The following is an 18,644-nucleotide window of genomic DNA, read 5'->3' on the forward strand; positions in this document are numbered from 1 at the left end:
GCTGTCATCGCCTCGAGACGAAGCACCGGAGTTACAGTTTAAGTTTATCGGTTCACTGGATTCGCAGCAGCTTTGTTTGCAACCATATTGTATAGTGTGTATAATGTTTGGAATCGTCCAGCCCAGTGGGCAAACAGGCCATAGCTAGCTAAACTGCTGAGCTGAGCTGGTCTCCAGCCAACTCGCTGTGATCCACCGGCCACTAACACAACAGATTATGGCTCTAGGACTATTTCATGCCAAGGTTTTGCAGATGATTATATTTGGGATTAAATATTTACTTTTTTATACTAGGACAACAAATAGGCCTTTAAAGCTGAGTGTTTTGATTATGGACGGTTACAGATATCTCACCCAAAGTATTGTGAAAATAAAATAAAATTTTATATCAGATCACATCAGGATGTAGCTTTTAAAAAAAAAAAAAAAGAAAAAAGAAGGTATACATAAGTAAAGTATCAAGCAAAATTCTGATTTAATTTCCAGGAGGTCCAGAGTCGCTGTGATTAATCTGGTGATGTGAACTTGAGCCCCGAGTGGTGAGGATGTGAAACAGCATTGAGCCGTCATCACCATTCATCCGTGAACTCTCTATTTCCTCCCAGGTGGGTTCCTTCTTCATGATCAACCTGTGCCTGGTCGTCATCGCCACCCAGTTCTCGGAGACCAAGCAGAGGGAGCATCAGCTGATGCAGGAGCAGCGAGCTCGGTGTTCGTCCTCCTCCACCCTCGCCAGTGAACCCGGGGACTGCTACGAAGAGCTGTTCCAGCTGGTCTGCCACGTCCTCCGCAAGGCCAGGAGACAAACTGTCGCCCTCTTCAACACCCTGCGGGGGAAGCCCCGTGGCTTTCGGGGTGTCGGGCGAGGTAGAGGAGGGGGAGAGGGGAGGGAGAGGAAAGCCAACGGACGAGGGAGGCGTGAGAGGAAAGCAGTGTTGAGGCACGGTATGTAACTGTAATGATATTTAAAGACAGTTATATTTTGTTACATGGTTTTATACACTGACCATTTAACAATTTCAGGTCCTCCCTGCCCCCACCATAACAAACCTGACCACACCTCCCCCGCTGAGCCCATGGCCCTCGCCGCCGCCTCTGCCTCTGAGGGCTGCCGTCAGTGCGCCGCCGCCGCTTCGCTCACCGACGGCGTCGGACCCGTTCGCAGTGCAGCCAGCGGGGAGGCAGAGGAGGGAGCCGTGGAGGAGGCGGACAGGGAGGGGGCACAGTCTGGTGGTAAGGAGAAGGGCAAGAAAGGCCAGGATGGCGCAGAGAACCATGGGGGCTGCAGTCCTAGGAAGCGATGCGCGGATCTGTGGTACGAGACGAGGAGGAAGCTGTGGGGCATCGTGGAGAGCAAGTACTTCAACCGGGGCATCATGATCGCCATCCTGATCAACACCATCAGTATGGGCATCGAGCACCACGAGCAGGTACAGACAGCTGCAGCTCTCACTTCTACTTACCTTTTAAAATGTTTTGTTGTTCTTCATGTCTCATTATATTTTCCCTGTCTTTCATCTCTGCAGTATCTGTGTCATTCTCTGTGTTTTATCTTTTCAGCATCTCTCAAAGAGTTTTGCAAACTTGAATCAAATGTTCTCAAAAGTCTTATCTGTCGATGAAGACATTACATCGTACACCGGGTGCATTCAACAGGTTCAGCGAAAGGTTCACAAGTAGCTGTTTCAAGTGTTTCTCCAGCACAGTCTCAAAAAAAATATCTACTAATCTGTTAAAGGACAAAATACAGCCGAACTCCTACTATAATAAGAATTTAATGTAAATAATAATAAAAAATTAGCTTCTTTCTAGGAGGTTACATGGTGAGAGTTATCTCTAGTTACACGTTCTATACAGGAGATAAACAAGCAAACTTGCCCCAGATGTTTGCTGGAATGTGACTGGTTTGCTTATGGACACTGAAAGCTTCGGTTAATGGTCATGGTCACTTGTCATCCACACATAATCACATGTCTGAGAATCTGATTTAAACCATAAAAGCTTCATATGTTTTCACAACGTTTAGTTCAAAGACAACGGGAACGAATATTTCCTCAAGCTCGGAGGGAGGTTTCATCCATTATCTAATGTGGGAAAGGATGCTGTTCTTGTTGTTTCTTGTTGTTCTTGTTGTTATTTATTTATTTATGTGTGTGTGTGTGTGTGTGTGTGTGTGTGTGTGTGTGTGTGTGTACAAGCTAACATTGAAAGTTTATGAATGGGAGAATCCATAGCATTTAAACACACTGTTTAGTACTTTTAGAGTGAACCGACAGTCGTGCTGCTCACAGTGTGAATTCTCTTTCACCTTCTCCTCCACAATGTAAAGCTCTTTATCTTCTTTCTCCTGCACACCCATCTCTTTTTTTTTAACATGCCTTTTCCTCCCTCTACCATTATATTGCCTGTGTAATGTGACTCTGCAGCCAACAGTTTAGGTTGCAGGCAGGGCCGCCGGAACATCATCACCTTTGTCTCAGATCACACTCACCAAGATCTCTAAGCAATAAGCTCTGTGTTTTCTTTTCACTTGTTCTTATTTTTCCCCCCTCGTTTCCTGTCTCTTTCTGTCGCTCTGCTTTGTGCACTCTTTGTCTTTCTATCAATATTTCTCGCTCTCGCTATACCATCGCCCACTCACGCCTGCCACCGCCGCAGTGGTGGGTCGTCTCTCATCTCAGGGGCGGCTAAAAATAGAGAGACAGAAGGAGAGAGGCAGAGAGAGAGACTTTGCTCCTTTAATGGGGAGGAAGTAGCAGAGTTGGAATGATGTCTGTGGCTCCACCGCCTGTTTAGCAAACTGTAGTCTTGCCCCCCCCACCCTGTTTGAACAGTGGTATCAGAGGCTTAATCGGTCCCACCGCTCTGATCATCATCCTGTGGAGAGGTGCTTTCACCTGTCCCGCTACACCCGGAGTGAGAACCAGTGTGGCAAATGCCAAACAAATGCTTGTTAAATTTCCAGGTTGCAGCAGTTAGACATAATCTGGACAGTGCGTTCAATATCAGAAGAAACCAGCTTGTTGGTCAAAGAGTGTAAGGTGTGTTCTGGGATGTCACCCACACAGAGTAAAGATGCGTTCTGTGCTAATGAAACTACATGACGAGACATATTATTAGAACTATCAACAACAAACTCTCTCTGCGTTCTCTCATTACAGGTTTAAACATTCAATGGGCTGGAAAATAGTTTGCCACATGAGCTGCTCATATTTTTAGAAACACGTCTCTATATTAATATAACTGTAGTAACGCCACCATCATCACCGCTGAATTATGTATTTGGAGAGGGATGAAAATGTTCGTAAGATAGTTTTGTCTCTCAGGGAAAAACACACTAACAACAAAGTCAGAAGTAACAATTTAGAAGTCGTCAAAAAAAAAAAACATTTTATTCTAAATTATTAGATGTAACAAAGGTGAAATTTGGGAAAGAAATACTAATGATCTTAATGACAAATAAAAACACGTCACATTACCAATAGGTTTTGATCCTCTGATAAAGACGTGTGCGACTGAAGGCCTAGACAATATATTTCTTGTTCAGATCAGTGGTTCCCAACCTGTGGGAAGGTATTGCAAGTCGGCCAACAAATGAAATGAAAAAATGTGATTATAAAATATAGAAATACGGGTAAAGTTTTTAAATGTTTTTAAATAAAATAGAATCTTTAAAAAACGTCTGGAAAAGGTTGGGAACAGCTGGATTAGACCATAAATGGGGTGTTAGTAATTAAGACTGATGTTGTAAATGTTAAAAGGTCTATTGTAGAATCAAGAAAAAGTTATTTTTGAGGATTTCCTTCAGTGCCTAGTGGACCTTAAATTGTTTTTGACATCAGAAATATGATCATATTTCTTAGGAGGAAGTTGTCAGACGGCTCAGTCGTTGTCTTACACATTCGCTGCTGCAATGGCATCATGTGCTTTACTCAGAATCCATCCTCTGCTGAACAGCATGGTTTACTCAAGTGAGAAGACACTTCAGAGAATTTAACAGCTGTTTGGGAATAAATAATGCAGCAGCATGACAGGCACTTTGGAGATGTGACAGGGATGGATGGAGATCAAACAACACAGCTAAATGGTTGTTGTTCTCTGCCAAAATGTCCTGATTAAAAGCGAAGGAAATGACCAGTTTGATGTTGCCAGTGCAGCAACGGTCACAGTCGAAATATCTAACAACACCCACATACTCAGTTTTTAGAATCTGTTGGGACGGGATGGGATCATGTGCAAATTGAAAATATCTAACAGCCGAAATCAACAGTATTTGGTAATTATAAGCAAAAGCAAGTCAGAGTATTCAAAAATAATTTGTTAAGAAAATTAGATCACAGCCATGTTTCAAAGAAGCCCGTGTTGACTGTTGGTAGGAGACAGGATGCAAACGGCATATTTTTGTGTCAAGGTCAGACACTGTAAACCCAACCATCCACCTCCCCCGAAGTGCATCATCTGACAAGCATCAACAGATGCCTGTAGCACACACTGGATACATCATATAGATAGAAAAAGTAGCCGAGAGGTGCTGATCCACATAGCATTTGCCTTTAAGAAGGACACACGTCTCATTGCTTAATATGAATTCTCTAATCTAACCTAAAAATAAGTTTGATACTGATCAGATCAGAGCAGCACAAGTGACGCCTGCTTATGCTTGAGTTTGAAATGTGCTGGTCATACAATACAAGGCACACAGTGGGCAGAATTATCTTTCTGCATCTGCATTTTAAATACCATTCCAGTGGTAATGTGCGTCAGCCATATTGATCTTTAATTTTGAAATGATCAGCTGCTGAGCATACACACAGCAGTTCATTAATATTAGCTTCATAGCATTTACAATTAGCCTTTTTCTTCTTTAGGTCTCATACTGGTTCGGTTATTGCAGCTGTCTTTTTTTAAAACTTTTAGTTTAGTTCACTTCAGAAGTACATACTGTTCACTTTCCCAAATCAACTGTGACTCCTCAGTGTGACATCAAATCCCCACTCCTCTTATTTCATACCATACCATCAGCCGACTGGAAAACACAAGTCTTTAGATCTGTTCCCAGGTCTGCAGTAATGAGACAGCAGTAATGGATCTCCAGGGGCTGCCAATGCTATTCAGCTGGTCTGCAAACAGCGGTCAGCCGTCACATCGTTACCGACACTGGTGGGCACGCATCATTAGCCCGTGTTTTCACACTGCTAAACACTCATTAGTACTGACAAACACACACACACACACACACATATATATATATATATATATACATGCTGCAGTGCAAACACACACATGCACACAGATATACATGTAAATGCAAAACACACAGTGCCCATTGAATGTGGGCTGGTGAAATGTCAGAAGTCTCATTGTTGAAGTTAAACAGGGGCTGTGTTGAATAGTGATGTGCTGGAAATCATGATTGTGCCAAATTTAGCTCCGTGTGTGTGTGTGTGTGCATATGTGTGTCTTGTTCCTTATATTGAGCAAAGCCTGACAGAAACAGAAAGGCAGACAGAGGGAGAAGAACTCAAATAATGTCAAAGGCAGCTGAAAAGACAGACATTGATCCGCATTAACAATGTGAAAGTGACAGCAAGTAAAGGAAGATGAATTATATTGTAAAGGAATACGGTAGAAGGCAAAATAAATACATCCAGCTGTTCCTACCAATGTTGAGTGTTAACAAAACTGAACTTACACCATAGCTTTTCCAGACTATTCTTGGGAAGCAAAAATTCTCAGTCTCTCAGTTCGTTTTTCGCGGTGCAGGGAGTAAAAAATGTTGGACCTTTTTCTAATGGAAGCATCTGCAACATCCATAATTGATGACAAAATGTGTAATGTTTTGTTTGCCTGCTACCTGCTGCTGAGTTGGAAAGGAGCAAACAGTAGGGATGTGGACTGGCAGAGCAGACAATATTTGAACAACACGCCAGCTTTTTTTTTTTATTGCTTGTCACTGTATTTGTCAGTAATATCCTAAAACTGCACCTAGCCAGTACAGTTTTCTAGTCCTCCCTACTGCTGTAAATGCATGTGTGTGTGTGTGTGTGTGTGTGAGTCTGGTTATGTGTATAAGCTTTTGTCCTCCTCCTTGCCCTTTCCACCAATCAATTTGGACTATTCGATCCACGGTGAGAAAAATGGCTGATAACTCGACAAAGTGGTGAGGAAGCGATAGAAAACAAGACACCAGACAGACAGATGGAGAGAAAGCGAGAACTCAGCCGTGTGGAGACGACTTTCAGATGTGCAGTTAAACATGTTTATCACGCTGCATGTGTGTAAATGATAACCTTATTTCCGCCAAAGTATTGATTGACTGGGACTGCTTTTTATTTATGGATGTACAACCAGACCACAATGTTCCCGCAGATACTGTAATGTCCACACTCACATTTTATTCCCTCCGTTTTTTGTTGTAGCCTACTGCTTCTCATTTCTTCCCCCATTACCCCGTCTCTACCCATTTTCCTTTCTGTTACTCCCTTCTCACGATGTTTCTTCTGTCAGCTTCCTTTGCTTAGTTTTTAGTCTCTTTTTTTTTCTCAGATTTTAGCCATTTTGGTGGCTGTATGGTTTCGTGGCAGGTCAAGCCTGTCCAGAATTAATTCAATTACAAATTAGCTCAAGAAATAATGACCAAATCCCATCACCATTATAACTATATGAATGTTAGCCAAACAGGCTAAATTGAGACTGATACAACATGCAAAATCTTAACAGGCTAACATACTAACGCTATGCACCGCATGTTAGCATGTTAAAATGTTAACAGCAGAATTTAGCATGTTTATATACAAACAAATTAGCTTATAACAATCAGCTTTGAACTTCATGTAAACATAAAATCTTGCTACGTAGCATGCTCACATTCAGAATGTTAGCATGTTAACGTGATAACTAGCATGTTCACATGGGATGCTATAATTTTAAAAGCACATTTGAGGTTCCCAAAGTAGAAATTAGAGAGATGAAAGTAAGAAATTTAATTTCATTAATAAATCATTGCAATAACAACATGACTGTTGTTATTGTTCTGCCGTGCAGAATTGATATTTTGCAGAGAAAGCTGTCAGGGTCCAAGAGAAGCAAAGGCTTTCTGTTTTGAGCCTTACAGCTGCAAGGTGCAGCAATAGATATTTAGTCTTTCATTTTTCTGCTTTTAACTCTTCTCTTCCTGCCATCTCTCTCTCTCCCTCCTCTTTTTTATTTTCCAACTTCTCCTCTTTTTATTTTCTCTGTCAGCCAGAGGAGCTCACCAATGTTCTGGAGATCTGCAACATCGTCTTCACCAGCATGTTCTCCTTGGAGATGATCCTCAAACTGACGGCTTTCGGTTCATTCAGCTACCTGCGAAACCCCTACAATGTCTTTGACGGAGTCATCGTCATCATAAGGTACAGAAATGGTGTAAAACCTGCATTTATTGCAATTGTTTACTTAAAAAATGATGTACTTATTATACTTATTGCATGCCAGACTTACAGTATTGCCGTATGCTGTTAAATCTGTGTTATTTTTCTGAAGTTTGAGATTTCAGGCCAACATTTGTGCATTATTTAGTTTATTAAGTAGTATTAAGTGCCCTGACTGTGCTGTATTTTGGCAGAAAAAGGAGAAATCAAAAGAGAAGTGGCTTTTGGAGGACAAAACGATTATGTTTCTGAAATATTGACTGATATTGACAGTTATTTGGCCACACACTGCTTTTGGTTTGTCAGTTAAATTATTCACGTGATGCACTGTGGGATTGTCACCTGTGTTCTACCTGGTGTAAATGTACCACCTGTACGTATTTGGATGCCAAAGTCAGACAGCAGCAAGCAGGTTTTTTTTGTCTCTTGTTGCGTTGTGCTTGGAGCTTTCAGGTGAGTGGCTGTGCCTTTGATCCACTGTTTTTTTTTTTCAATTCATCTGGCTGAGCACCTTATTCTGTGATCCCCATTATAACCCTGAGATCAAATACACATCAAAGCAACTAAAACTGAACAAGATCAAATGTGTAGCCCGTCACAGAAGATACATGTTGATTGAACGTATCTATATCTGTCTTCTTATGTCTCCCTCCGCCACCAATTTCCCTCCCTTCATCTATCTGAATGTCCTCAGCTATTCATACGAAGCTGCCCCGTGAAAATACCACTATTCAATCTTTACCAATGCATTACCAATGTGCTGGGTGAAGCCTTTGATAGCCACCTCCATTAGAAGGCAAATTTCTTTAAAGCCGCATTTTCCACTACTGAATGGATCTCTGCTCATGATAAATGTCCACCAGAACATAAAGGAACAGAATAACTTCTGTGATCCGTCTTCTGTGCTCATTCTGAGGCCTCAAACAGCCATTAAGGCCATTAAGTATTCAAGCAAGAGCTTAAGGAAACTTAGATAACCTTAAGTGGACACATTCATTACTGCAAGACAAGATAAACCAAGCTTTCTTTATGTAGCCCAAGAATTAAAGATAAATTCAGCTAATATAATTTTGTCAACATTTGATTAAGTAAAAACTGAAATGGCCTAATTAACACAATCGGCTTTCCAGTATGTGAATCGGGTGGTTGTTACAGTTGAATTAACACCACTTTAACACAGTTTCAACATAAACTGAACATTATAACCCAGGTGTGGAATATATGTGTTTTTATGTAAATGGTGCACTTTGAATTCTCATAACTTACTGTTTCTCTTATGAACGGTGGTCTGTGTTAATCTCACCAGTGTGTGTGAGATCGTCGGCCAATCTGACGGCGGTCTGTCTGTGCTGAGGACCTTCAGGCTGCTGCGGGTGCTGAAGCTGGTGAGGTTCATGCCAGCCCTGAGGAGACAGCTGGTGGTCCTCATGAAGACCATGGACAACGTGGCCACCTTCTGCATGCTCCTCATGCTTTTCATCTTCATCTTCAGGTAAAGTGGGACATGTCTGTGTGGCATATGGACATCCGTGTCTCGTTCTGATGCAGATCATAGATTAGAAGAAAAATCTGTCCAGTGCTCTTCATCGTCTTACAAATCTTCAAACGCATGGAGCTGTTTTCTTTTAACTGTGTTTTTTTCAGGGATATAACTGAGAGAGAGATCATAGTTCTACCGACTATTTTATGTGTGTTTGTTTATGCTGGCGTCTGTCATTTTTTAAACTCCTCTGTACCTGCTTAACAGCTGCCATTGAAATGCAGAAGGTCACACTGTTCCGCGGTAGCTATTAAACCTGTGTGCAAATTAATGAGCAGACACTTGAAGATCTGGTTATATTTCAACAAGCAGACACTTAAAGAGCTGGAGCTGGATACTGAAAACACTGACACGGTCGCCATCTGAGGGCCTAAAAGGTCTTTCAGTGGATCATTAATGGCCTCGCTGGCTTTTGTTTCCCTCCCTTCCAGCTTCACTTGCCGCTCAAACCACTTCCTGGGAGTTTGTTTTGTAAAGTGAAGAAATGACCCAGTGTTAATCACAATACACACTCAAAATATGTGTTTTTGTGTGCTCAGACACACATGAACACACACAGGGTCAATTTACAAGTACAAATTATTTTGATGTTATTTGCTTTACTCATATACAAAGCTACTATTATGAGAGTGCTGTATTCTGTGCGTCACTTCTTCATGTAAGGTGTGTTCTGAGCTCCTGGTGCCTGCCATACACTAGAAGACCTTGCAAAGACTAAAGTCTGAAACCCTCTCACATCTAAAGACAATGTGTCATAAGTCACAGAGTTTTTAGTCTCACACTGTAAGATTTTGTAAAGACTGGGGATTTTGCAGGGTCACTATTTGCAAGACTAGATTCCTTTGAGATTATTTCCCATCATGCTCCTGGTGGTTCTCATTTATGGGAAGAACTTTTTTGCAAAGTTAGAGTTATTAACTCAATTTCCCCCTAAAATTAATGTGTTTGGACTTTGTATTTATGATTTACTGTTTTATTTTGAAATGATTTTCAATTTTTTCCAATCACTCCCTTATGTATTTAATGCCTGCCTTACACCAATGGACCCACACTCCCCACAGTCGCCTCAGTGCTCACTGTCAGCTCAGTTTGCTGCTTCCTGTTTTGCTGTGGTTGGAGTTGACAGTGTTCACCTCACTGAACATCATTGCTTTCACGAGCCAAAACTAAAAAATGACGATGATATTCAACATGTTTGATTTTATTGGAAAGTCAAAATGAAAAAACCACAGAGTTAAGACAGCTCGGACTATCACCTTACACCAAACGATCAAGATGACGGGAGCGTGCTGCAACTCGAGCAAGACTTTAATGATCTTATTCAGACAATGGAAATTAGTCTGTGACATTGAAATTGCACGGAAATTTATTTGGTGTAAGCCTGGCAGAAAATGTCACATCCTAGGTGCATTACACCATTAATGTTTGTTTATGTCATGTTTAACTCCTTGATAATTGTCACATTGATAACTCAGCTTTTAGAAGCATTGTCCATGACAGTGCTGTTCTTGGGATGGTTGTCAAATACAGCAGGGATGCTTTACAATCTCTATTACTAATAGTATTCACAATTTGATGCTGTATAAAGCCTCTTAGATACCTTGCAAGGACTTGTTGTCTATGTAACGATTGTGCACAATTAACTGCAGATCAAAACACCTGTGCTGTTAAATGTTTACTGCGGTGCTTTACAGTAACAACAAGGCCATTGGAGCAAATGACATCTTATGTAAGCAGGCTTTAGGGCTCAGTGGCATTGAAACATTTACATTTATCTTCATAATCCCAGACAAGAAAGTGTTTAGTTGCAGCCAGGGCACAAAAACAACCGATAACACACAGAGATGCATTAGGAAGGCAGCATTTATGAAATCCTGAGCAGCTGAGACAAAGAAAAGCCTTAATCATCCAATGTCTCTTAATCCATTACTCTAAAAAAGAAGGCCTTGTATTCATCGTGCCTCACAAGATCCACAATCAATTATTAGTTAAGTACAGAAGATGTTACATTAAGAGTGTGTTTGGTATATTAACATAATCAGAGGCTCTGCTGTTTGTTTTTACAGTATCCTGGGGATGCACATCTTTGGCTGTAAGTTCAGTCTCAAGACAGAGACCGGTGATACAGTACCAGACAGGAAGAACTTTGACTCCCTCCTCTGGGCCATTGTCACTGTTTTCCAGGTAATCAATGCAGACAAACACACTAACAATCTAATCTAATCTAATCTAATCTAATCTAATCTAACACACATCTCTGCATATCTGCTCCACATGCACGCTGCATGTCTTTATATATGCAGATGACTTAAACATTTTTATAGACACTATAACCAGTAAATCAGACCAACTGAAATGATAATGATGTAAACTTTTCCGTAATGAGTTCAAATAAAATGAATGGCACTTTCTCTAAACTTCAGCATCTTGTATTTGTATAAATGTTTAGTTAATGAATTGTTTAAGTGGTGTTTGTATACTATTGTATGAAAGTGTGATTTCCTCTGTGTAATTCTCTCAGATTCTGACCCAGGAGGACTGGAACGTGGTTTTGTACAATGGTATGGCAGCTACTTCACCCCTCGCAGCTCTTTACTTTGTGGCCCTCATGACTTTTGGAAACTACGTCCTCTTCAACCTGCTGGTGGCCATCTTGGTTGAAGGCTTTCAGGCAGAGGTACGGGAACTCATGGTTTCAAACCGCAGGAAGTAATCGCTGCAGGGTTAGCTGTTGTGTATACGTCCACAAGCAAGCGATGCTGGACCTGTATTTTGGTGCGAAAACAACCTTAGAATCGCTTTAGATGCTCTCAGGTTATGAGCATTACACATTAAATAACTAAATTATGATAATTTGAGAAATAATGAAGCACTAACAAACAATGTACAAACAAAGGAGACCACAGGATGCTGACATAATAGGCTTATGCTTCAAATTTTAATATTTAATTTCTCAAAAACAGTTGGAGGTTGGTGGGACACCCTCGTTGACCCATGCCACTTCTTCCGAATGAGCTGGCCAGATGTTACACATACGCTTGCAAACAGCCTGCGAAACAGTGACGTCAGCTGCGCGCAGTGTAGAAAGCACAAGTTGTGGTGGTTACATTTTGTCATTTGATATTGATGAACCATGTGAAACCGTGTGTGACTTTCCCTAAAATATGTTCAGTACATGTAAGGGAAACACTGCACTGACATGTATCGCCCTCTAACAGGAAACAAGCTTTCATCTCTCAATAATTCAATAATTTACTTCAAACAAGTGCTACATTTCTGGTATTTAGGAAAGGAATTTTCATTCTCCAAAACGTGGCCTGTTAACTCATGGTGTCAAACAACTCTGTGATTCACATAAACTTTCAAACTTTCTTTCTCCATTCTCTGCATGATGGCTTTTTCTGTGGACAGCTGACGTCCATCTGTCTGTGTCTGTCAACGAGTGGACTTTAACCTTTAGCAGAGACCCCTGCAGCTAAAATAAACCCGGGCTCTTATGCCCTGCTGGTTTTCATAATTACAGAACTGAGCAGATTGACTAGTTAGTAATAATGTGAAAGTCTCACATGCTCACGTACAACAATGCTTCTAGACCAAACCGCTCTCTTCTTTACAATTTCTTGCAGCTAAGTGGCTGAGTTATCCTTCATTGCTGAGTGGGGAATGTGAAGGTCTTGTACGGGTCAATAACAGATGGATCTGTAAGGTTGATCAACAAGTCCATTAACCTTCATAATATACTCTTTTATCTTGTCTTGCTACATAGTAGACTCAACAGACTGTTTGTGTGCATCTGCCCACTTATGCCTCAGTATATAAATCATGTTTTTGTCCGGTGAACCAGTTGCTGTTCAACCCTGTGAAAGCGAACTGAAGCAGTTTGTGTGACTGTGAGTCAACAGCCATAAATCCACTTGAAAAAGATACTACTTCAGTTTCTGCCTCATAATCAGCGAATCTGGACATTTTCCTCAGTGTGAAAGGTGTGTTGTCTGTACATTCTTCGCTACAGTGCAAACAGAAACTTCTGGCAACTGACTGATGACTCCACATGGTTCAGATTTGCCAGAATGTAAACAATATTAAGTGTATAAGAAAATAAATAGATAAATTAAGATGAAGGACTCAGGTATAGCCCACAGCTACAGTAAACTGACCAGCTATAGAGATACATAGATATATACTTATTTATCCCCTAGGGGAAATTCATGTGGCCAGTAGCTCATCAGTAATGATGATAATAATAATAATAACAGTTAATAATAAACAATAAAAAATAATAATTAGATTAGTCCACTTCCTTTGGCTGAGGTGTTTTATAGTTATATAGCCTGCTGGCAGTGGGAACAAAGGATCTCCTGAACCTCTCTGTTCTGCAGTGCAGCGAGATGAGACATTTGCAGCAGCTGCAGCTGCTTCTCTGTCCTGCCAGAATGTTGTGGAGAGGGTGGTTGATATTGTCCAAGATATATACATATATACGATAACATTACACTCGTTTTCATTACCCAAAGCATGAAGAGAACATATAGGCACAACCTCAGATCATATTAACCTTTAACACAAATAAGAGAAACATGAATGACAAAATCCATCTAAAACACAGTACTTCCAATATCATAGAGTCTGCTAGTGTCTTTCCATTCACTGTATATCATAAGTATTTGTTGTTTGGTCATCCTGTGGATATCCCCCAAAAATTTATATTGTTATTATAATAAATGGCCTTAGATCATGTTTACTACTGTTACTTGTGAGTAGCCTAACTTAATCTGTAAATAATGTACAACATATAGTAACTATGCCATAACCAAGTAAAAACAGCCCCAGGATTCACAGGGTTTAAAATCTATGTCATGCTGTATGAATAATAATACTTTGACCATATTGGTCTCAGTTATTTGTTAAAGGCTTTATCTGCAGTCAAACATAATAATGGTGTATTAAACACAACGGTGTGATTTCTGAAGCCATCCATCTCAGTGGAAAACAGCGGAAAATTATGCTGTCAGTCTGCCGTCACCTGTCACACTCACAGACGTGTCATTGGAAAATTGTAGAGCGGTTAGCACGGTAACCCAGTTGAGTTTTCGTACACGGTTCAAAGCATTAGCGTATTCATGGCGTGTAGCTGTGATGTGCGAGTTGGAGGGGGAAACACTGACACAAATCACAAGGCTTTTGATTGATCTTTTTTTTGAAATGCCAAAACAAAACAGCCATCAGTCTTTCACCGTCTCGCTCCCTGTCACTCTCCTTCCCTCTCTCTCTCTCTCTCTCTTATCTCACTGTCGTTCTCTCCCCCCTCTGGCTCTCTCACCTTCTCCTGCTCATCCACCCTGCATGTACTACCTCTGCTCACTGGGGATTATTGAGCCAATTTACTCCAGATTTTCCCATCATACAGACTGAAGGGGAGGAACCCCACTGGTCTTAACCACACCAGTGGGGTTACTAGAGTAGTGTGTCAGTAGTTTGAGGGTTTTACTGATTTAATCATAAGATACAACACTGATCTGAGCCACCCTGACGACATCAAATGTTTGGTGGGAGGGAGCAGAGCCGTGGAGGTGGAGACGAAAGGTCCTGAGTCACACAAACAGAACCAACAGAATTGGTTTGATACTATCAAGGATGGAAGGGCGACCTGATGGCGGAGTGGTTGGCACACATACCATATAAGCATGTCGGCATGTCTCTCCTTCCTGTATATCCTGTCTGTATTCACTTTCCTGTCAAAATAAAGGCATAAACACCCCCCCCCCCAAAAAAAAAGATGGAAAAATGCCAAATTTCGATATCAAATGAGCAAATGGGGAAAATCTCATCAGCATCAGTGAGCCAATCAGCATGCAGCATGCTTGGTGCAATATCTAATAATGCTGGTGATTGGCTGTTTATTTACATGAATAGATTTGAGCATGTAAAAATACAGAGATTAAAACTTTAACTAAAGTAAAACTACAATTTGTTCTGTGTATTGTCATTTTCTTTGTTAAAATGGATTTGATCAAATTTGTATAAAAAAGTACCAATATTATGTTTATATATATATAATATATAATATATATATACATACTGTATATAACATGAACCCTGTGTAATATGTCTTCCTCTCTGTCTTCTTCTCTTTGTGTCATGACTCTTCATCTCCAGGGAGACGCCAATCGCTCTTACTCGGACGACGACCGCTCCTCTTCCAACTTTGACGAGAGCGAGAAACACGACTCCATAAAGTTGTCAGGTGAGCTGATGACACGTTTCTCTCTCAGCCTTGTAATTACCTTCAGTTGCCAGTTTATTTGGTGCACTGCACTAAAACAAATACAGATCTGCAATAACTCCCACCTTCATGAAAGCAAGACCTGATCCAGACTTTCTTATTAAGGAAGTAAGTGTAGAAGTGCTTCTAGCCCCAGTTTTTAATTTCTTTTTTTTTCACTTTTTATGTGGGAAAACCTTTTAAAAAAATATATTAATCACAGCAGAATATTTTTATATAGTTTAAAACATGTCTGGAGAGGAACTTTACAGGGTTTTGATTCAACTTCATGGTCATTTAAGCGGCTGTAATTTGTGGCAATGTTGAGGTGTATTATGACAAACTGTAATTTATGATAAACTGGCATTTCAAATATTTGAACATCCCACTTATATCAATGAAAGTCAACAATTTCAACATAAACTAACCTTTATGAAGGTAGGATCTTTTGCACCGGTTTTAGAGATTGAAGCTGTACCTAGTAACCTGGTAACCCAGGGTATATTGAATAAGTCAAGTATTATTAACTCAGATAACTTTAAAAAATCTATTTTTAATAGACCCTTATATCCCAGAAACCAGGCACAGGAAATTTCCTTCCAAAAATGAAAACTGAATAAGTCAGCATCTTAGAAATCAGCATCTATTCATTTAAAGTGTTATCTTGTCACAGCCACAGGTGTGAGAATAAATGTATTCAGAAGGTGTAATTTGTTAAAGCAAAAGTAAATATTGCTCTTTTCACTTGGTGAATTTAAAATGTTAAAAATCAAATCCTCGTGTTTCATTCAGCTCGAACGCCACAATATAAACCCTCATTCATCTCAAAGCAGAAAAACACCCCCGACAGTCTCAGTCTTTCTTTCCCCTGTGAGGCGTATTCAAGAGGAGGGCGTAATGCTCAACCCAAAAAGCCAACAAAGTAAGACAGGAGTACGCGCCAGAGGCTCGCAAACTCGCAAGAAACTCCAATAGAATAGCCAGAAGTCTTCAAATATGAATGAGCTCTATCTTAATCCAGAGCTCATGATGAACCTGCTCCAGCTACGCAGCCCTCCAACAAACAGACCCGACAGACAGCACAAGGTGCAGAGAGGATTAACCAGGAGTTCAGATACTGGGGGGGGGGGGGGGGTCACTTGTGAGTGTGAGTGGGCTTCTGCTGCAGAGGAGATGTGATCTCTGCAGTGCAGTATGAGCCGAGGAGGAAACTCTGCAGCTTCATAGATAGAAAGACAACGAGCCGTCTGTCCACTTCCACAGCACAGAGGTGCTGCCTTCACTGGTTCAGCTTTAGCTTCTTTTGTGTGTGGTCGGAAAGAGTTTTCATTCTCTACCTCGCTCTAAGTTTCTGCTTTTATCTCTTTTTTTTCTTTTTTTTTAGGTTTTTTTCCTCTTTGATGAATAATTGGAATTATGACATACACAAAAAAACATCTAAATTTAGTCTTAGCCCTTGGAAAACAGTTATCAGTATAGATTTCTGGACTGTCTTATTCCACTGACAAGGGGCCGATTGCAAGTTAAGATTTTCCTTTAAGCCTGATTTAAGGAACCCTTAAACTAAAAACAGTTGTACAAAAGCCCCTTAAGTCTTTTCCTTATGGTTTCCTTAAAATGTTCACTAAAGTTTTCTCCTTATCTTAGTCTTATACTTGTGGAATCACTTAATATCAGTTAAACCATTGCACAAAAGACCTATGACTGCTAATGGCAGCCAACAAACAATCTCCATGGAAACAGTAGAATTTAAACTGTAACATTTCTTTCGCTGCTTTTAATCCCTTAACTAAAGAAACCTTAGCTCCTGTGCAGCACCCATCAGGTTTAATTTCTCCTTAGCTGAGGGAGTTATTTAAGTGTCTTATGTTGAAAACTGTTTTGTGTAACTGGCCCCAAAAGGCAAAGCGTTTTTTTAAACTCAAAACCAGTTTAGTAACGGCCGGTGTTAAGTTTTCTAAGATTGTGATGTCCTAATTTAGATATACTACAGAATAAAAGTGCATAAGAATGGGAAGTAGGGGATTCAGCAGCATATATTGGGTGGGTGGCACAAAAAACAAAAGTAACACAGAGACTCTCTCAGTGGCTCTCTCTCTCTCTCTCTGTGTTCAATTCCCTCCAGACCCGAGGATCTGCACCTTGACGCCCAATGGCCATCTGGAGCTGGGTGCTCGTTCGGGACCCAGGGGATCCTATTCCTCAGAGAGGCGGAGCTTCACCGTGGAGTCCAGAAAGAGCAGTGTGATGAGCCTGGGCAAGAGCAGCCTGGAGAGACGCTCCCTCTCTCTGGTAATCATTCATTCACACTCAGACGCACGAACGCACAGGGAAGGAGACGTATCAGTTAACATTTCAACTGCGAGTCTCTCACATTTGTGTCAGCCCTATTCACTACAAATCACATGCCTACTTTGTGTCACTGCCAACCATTTCCCAGCTGTTTGCCATCACTCTGTAAACCATTTCAGCTTTATAGAGGGATGAATGTGTTTTCCCTCCTTTCCAGAAAAGATTGGCTTGACTTCTTGTCAGTGTGTGATATGAAATCTATTTGTACTTGACTTGAAACTGCCACGAGATCAAGAATCCACCACATTAAACATTTAGTTGAATTTCATTTCACGCCTCATGGTTTGCATTAGATTGAGGTGGTGTGTTTGCAGAAAAAATCAAACCCCGAGGACAAACACAGATCTTATAAAAAATGGGTCATGTGAATCTGTTGGGTTCTTGGAGAGAAAACAGAGAAAGATCGCCTGATCGCAGCCATCAACAATCTGACAGCGAGATAAGCATGCAACTATAATATTTCAGTCTGAGTCAACAGATAAACTTTTATTGCCTAGTGCAAAACAAGAGAAGAAAAGTGAGAGACGTGAGAGTCTTTAGCAATTAGAGCCGATTGTGATGTCACCTTATTTGAAAAGGGGGAGAGGCTGTGTGAAGTAAAGGAAAACCCCCCCAGGGTCTAGACATTGGTGGTGGTGGTGGTGGGGAGAAGAGAATGCTGGAGATCTGATGAGCTCAACCGGGGCGCTGGACATGAAGCCTGGAGGTGAATGGGCTGACAGCAAAAGAGAGGAGAACAGATTTTAAAGTTGGACAGTGACAATGTGGTGTCACTGTGATTGGCCGGTTGAGATGCGATGTGAGGTGAGAGAGGGAGAGAGAATCGTGAACGAATGAGGCATAAAGATAGTCTTCCTGGTTGAAAATACGCTCATACAACTTATAAAAGAAACATTCACTTAATGGATTATAGATCTTATAATGTGGATTCTGTACAACTTGCTGCCTGTCGAGAAGAGAGAGAGGGATCTGTGATTGAGCTAAAAAGCTACAAGTATGCTTTGAAAAAAAGAATCTGTTTCAATTAAAAGCTCCAGAAAAACTTGAATGTTTGTGGTTAAAAACACTACTGGCAAGA

At 40.8% G+C, this 18,644-nt stretch overlaps 1 protein-coding gene across 3 annotated transcripts in view; it reads left to right on the forward strand.

Moving 5' to 3' along the window:
• Positions 1-18,644, forward strand: part of LOC130166082 (voltage-dependent T-type calcium channel subunit alpha-1I-like) — a 140,064-nt gene that overhangs the window by 57,634 nt on the left and 63,786 nt on the right. For all 3 annotated transcript variants that reach the window (XM_056371419.1, XM_056371420.1, XM_056371421.1), the window contains 8 exons: positions 606-945; positions 1,024-1,430; positions 7,243-7,394; positions 8,719-8,904; positions 11,019-11,136; positions 11,474-11,629; positions 15,109-15,196; positions 17,340-17,506. In XM_056371419.1, coding sequence (XP_056227394.1) covers positions 606-945; positions 1,024-1,430; positions 7,243-7,394; positions 8,719-8,904; positions 11,019-11,136; positions 11,474-11,629; positions 15,109-15,196; positions 17,340-17,506 — 1,614 coding nt within the window. The remainder of the gene's footprint in view (positions 1-605; positions 946-1,023; positions 1,431-7,242; positions 7,395-8,718; positions 8,905-11,018; positions 11,137-11,473; positions 11,630-15,108; positions 15,197-17,339; positions 17,507-18,644) is intronic.

Source organism: Seriola aureovittata, chromosome 3, assembly GCF_021018895.1.
Source record: "Seriola aureovittata isolate HTS-2021-v1 ecotype China chromosome 3, ASM2101889v1, whole genome shotgun sequence".
NCBI classification, from domain to species: domain Eukaryota; kingdom Metazoa; phylum Chordata; class Actinopteri; order Carangiformes; family Carangidae; genus Seriola; species Seriola aureovittata.